General features: G+C 30.6%; 1 protein-coding gene across 1 annotated transcript; it reads right to left on the reverse strand.

Annotated features, from left to right (window-relative positions):
- Positions 1-352: 352 nt before the first annotated feature.
- Positions 353-1,507, reverse strand: LOC132760033 (uncharacterized). The gene is made up of 3 exons (XM_060751920.1): positions 1,326-1,507; positions 712-914; positions 353-511 (listed from the first exon to the last, which is right to left on the reverse strand). Exons 1-3 carry the CDS (start codon positions 1,447-1,449, stop codon positions 353-355), a joined length of 486 nt encoding a protein of 161 aa, XP_060607903.1. The 5' UTR covers positions 1,450-1,507.
- Positions 1,508-2,333: the final 826 nt, after the last annotated feature.

Consider the following 2,333-nt stretch of genomic DNA (forward strand, 5'->3'; position numbering starts at 1 on the left):
GGAAAACGTTGAAAGGCAACCATAGCAAGCAGTTAAATCCAAAATGTTAATCTAGTAATATATACCCCATTATGGTCTCAACACAACAAAACAAAACACCAAACAGCTGGTTGTCGCTCTGTTGTCTTGTCGTCCTGTCTCTAGCGAAGCATGCCAAAAGGCGCGTTGTGACAATGTGACATCGTTACAACACGCCGTACGACAAGACGCCATTTGGCGTACATCGTTAGCGACATGACGACAGGACGAAAGTCCGACAACGCGCCAATTGGCGCTTCGTCCCTCTGCTGTAAGCTTCAACACGGCGTTCAAAAGTGTAACAAATCAGCCACCATTAAGAAATGCGTACATGTTACAGAAAGGGTTGGCAAGAAAACGTGTCACTGATTTGCGGTAAGATTTTGTCGTGGTTATAAGCAAAACTCACAATATCAAAATCTTCAGCTCCCTCTGATGCCAAAGAAACTCTATAAGAAGCACCATGTTCAACATCAATATAATATGCAGTTTTCTGAAATAGTTGATACAGCAATTAAAAATAATCTTACTCATAGTACAACAAATACTTTACAAATGCTAAAAAAATTAAAATATGGCATGAAGACAATTTATATTATATACTAGTGAAATATCTCTTGTGTTTGAAATAATGACATTAGACAAAAGTTGCATATAAGTGACTTACGATATTGCAACAACATAATGGATTACCTGTTTATTTTCAAATTTGAACTTTTTAATTGCTCCATTTTCCATCATGTGAACATACTTAATATCTGGCACGTGATAATTTCTTTTGAGATTTTGAACCTGTTCATGTAATTCATCTGTTGACAAGACAACAGCTAATTGGTCAGGAAATAGGTCCATCGATCGTCTTTGTCTTGCATCTGTTTCAACGACTTCCACTGTAACTAAAAATTAGTACCAAAAGGCATGGATGAACAAGCATTCTATGCCACGCAATGGGCACATTTCCCATAAGTATTTCTTTCAAATGTTAATAAATACAATAAATGTATCATTTTGATGAAATCTCTTTCTTAAAAAAAGCCTGAGTTATTTATTAGGTATTCTGTTTTTCACTAATTCATTAAATGATGAATAATGATATTTTGTTAAAGTACAATTCATTGTCTTCCATTTTAAAATGTCAAGTATGACCATGTATCTCACTGTAATCAACGACATCCATATGTAATTCAAATGGTTTGTAAGGTATTATACCAAACACTATCAACGTTTTACATACATTAATATATTGACCATATTAAACATATTAAAAGAAATACCATATGTATCTATTTTATAGCAAAACGTCCCACCTGTTGCTGGTATCGCTACATTTCCTTGGGAATTAAGTATGGTGTTGGCGTTGCACGACTGAATATTCAAGTTTATAGCAAGAACCATTGAAAGTAAGATGTGATTTAATAACAGATTCTTCATTTCTTCACCAGATCATTTGTGACGAACCTTTTTGTTAAGTTAATCTTCTTTGTCAATTTAGATTCTGAAAGAGTTATGAGTATTCGTTACTGTGTATGAATATTAGATGCATTCTTTACGTGTCATCTTATCAATAGTATGTATATACCAAATGAGATACCATTTATAAAAGATGAGTTTATTCTTCTATTCTTAAAGTTCATGATAATATTAGTTCAAAATATTCCAATATGATTTAATATTAAGATTTTGTAAGTCTATGTTAGTCTATGTTATGGCCACGTTAATCTTTAGGTTTTTTTTTAAATAGATTCTAATAGATATATAAAGTTTAACTTAAATTGTTGTTATGTTTATTATTTTGTTGACACTATTTCAAGAATATTCCATATTTTAGAGTTTTTATCATCGTTTATGTATATCAAACGAAAAAGTTTTGTATGAAAGACAGTTAACAATTTTGGTTTCATAAGAAATAAACAAGAGTTTGTTCTATTCAAATAATTTTATATTCAATTATGTAAACAATTAAGGATTAACTATAAATCTGTATGATGCAGCTTTTAAATCACATTAACGTGTATCATACGCATAGATAATACAATTATTTTACTAGTTATAATGTTAAAAATAAAAAAAGATAAGCTATAAGATTCATTATTGTGATATTTATGAGAAAGGTAAATACGCATTAATTATTAACTAAAATTATTGAATAAATCCGGTCAATACCAAGTGAGCTAATTGCCCGTATTAGTGTAGGGTAATTAGGATCTCGTTACCGAAATATCGGACAAGTTGTATAAAGTTAAAAAATAATCACTTTGAAATGAAAACCGAAATGTGTATTGCAAATTATAAATTTGATATATCAGTTTAGAAAG

The sequence above is a fragment of the Ruditapes philippinarum genome, unplaced genomic scaffold (genome assembly GCF_026571515.1).
Source record: "Ruditapes philippinarum isolate M1 unplaced genomic scaffold, ASM2657151v2 ctg1528_1_1_1_1, whole genome shotgun sequence".
NCBI lineage: Eukaryota > Metazoa > Mollusca > Bivalvia > Venerida > Veneridae > Ruditapes > Ruditapes philippinarum.

Excerpts from the sequence above, each read along its gene's own strand:
- LOC132760033 (XM_060751920.1), bottom strand. The coding sequence starts at position 1,449 with ATGAAGAATCTGTTATTAAATCACATCTTACTTTCAATGGTTCTTGCT. Across the intron at positions 915-1,325 it reads TGTAGCGATACCAGCAACAG|TTACAGTGGAAGTCGTTGAA; the intron begins GTGGGACGTTTT and ends ACTAATTTTTAG. Across the intron at positions 512-711 it reads TCAAATTTGAAAATAAACAG|AAAACTGCATATTATATTGA; the intron begins GTAATCCATTAT and ends CAACTATTTCAG.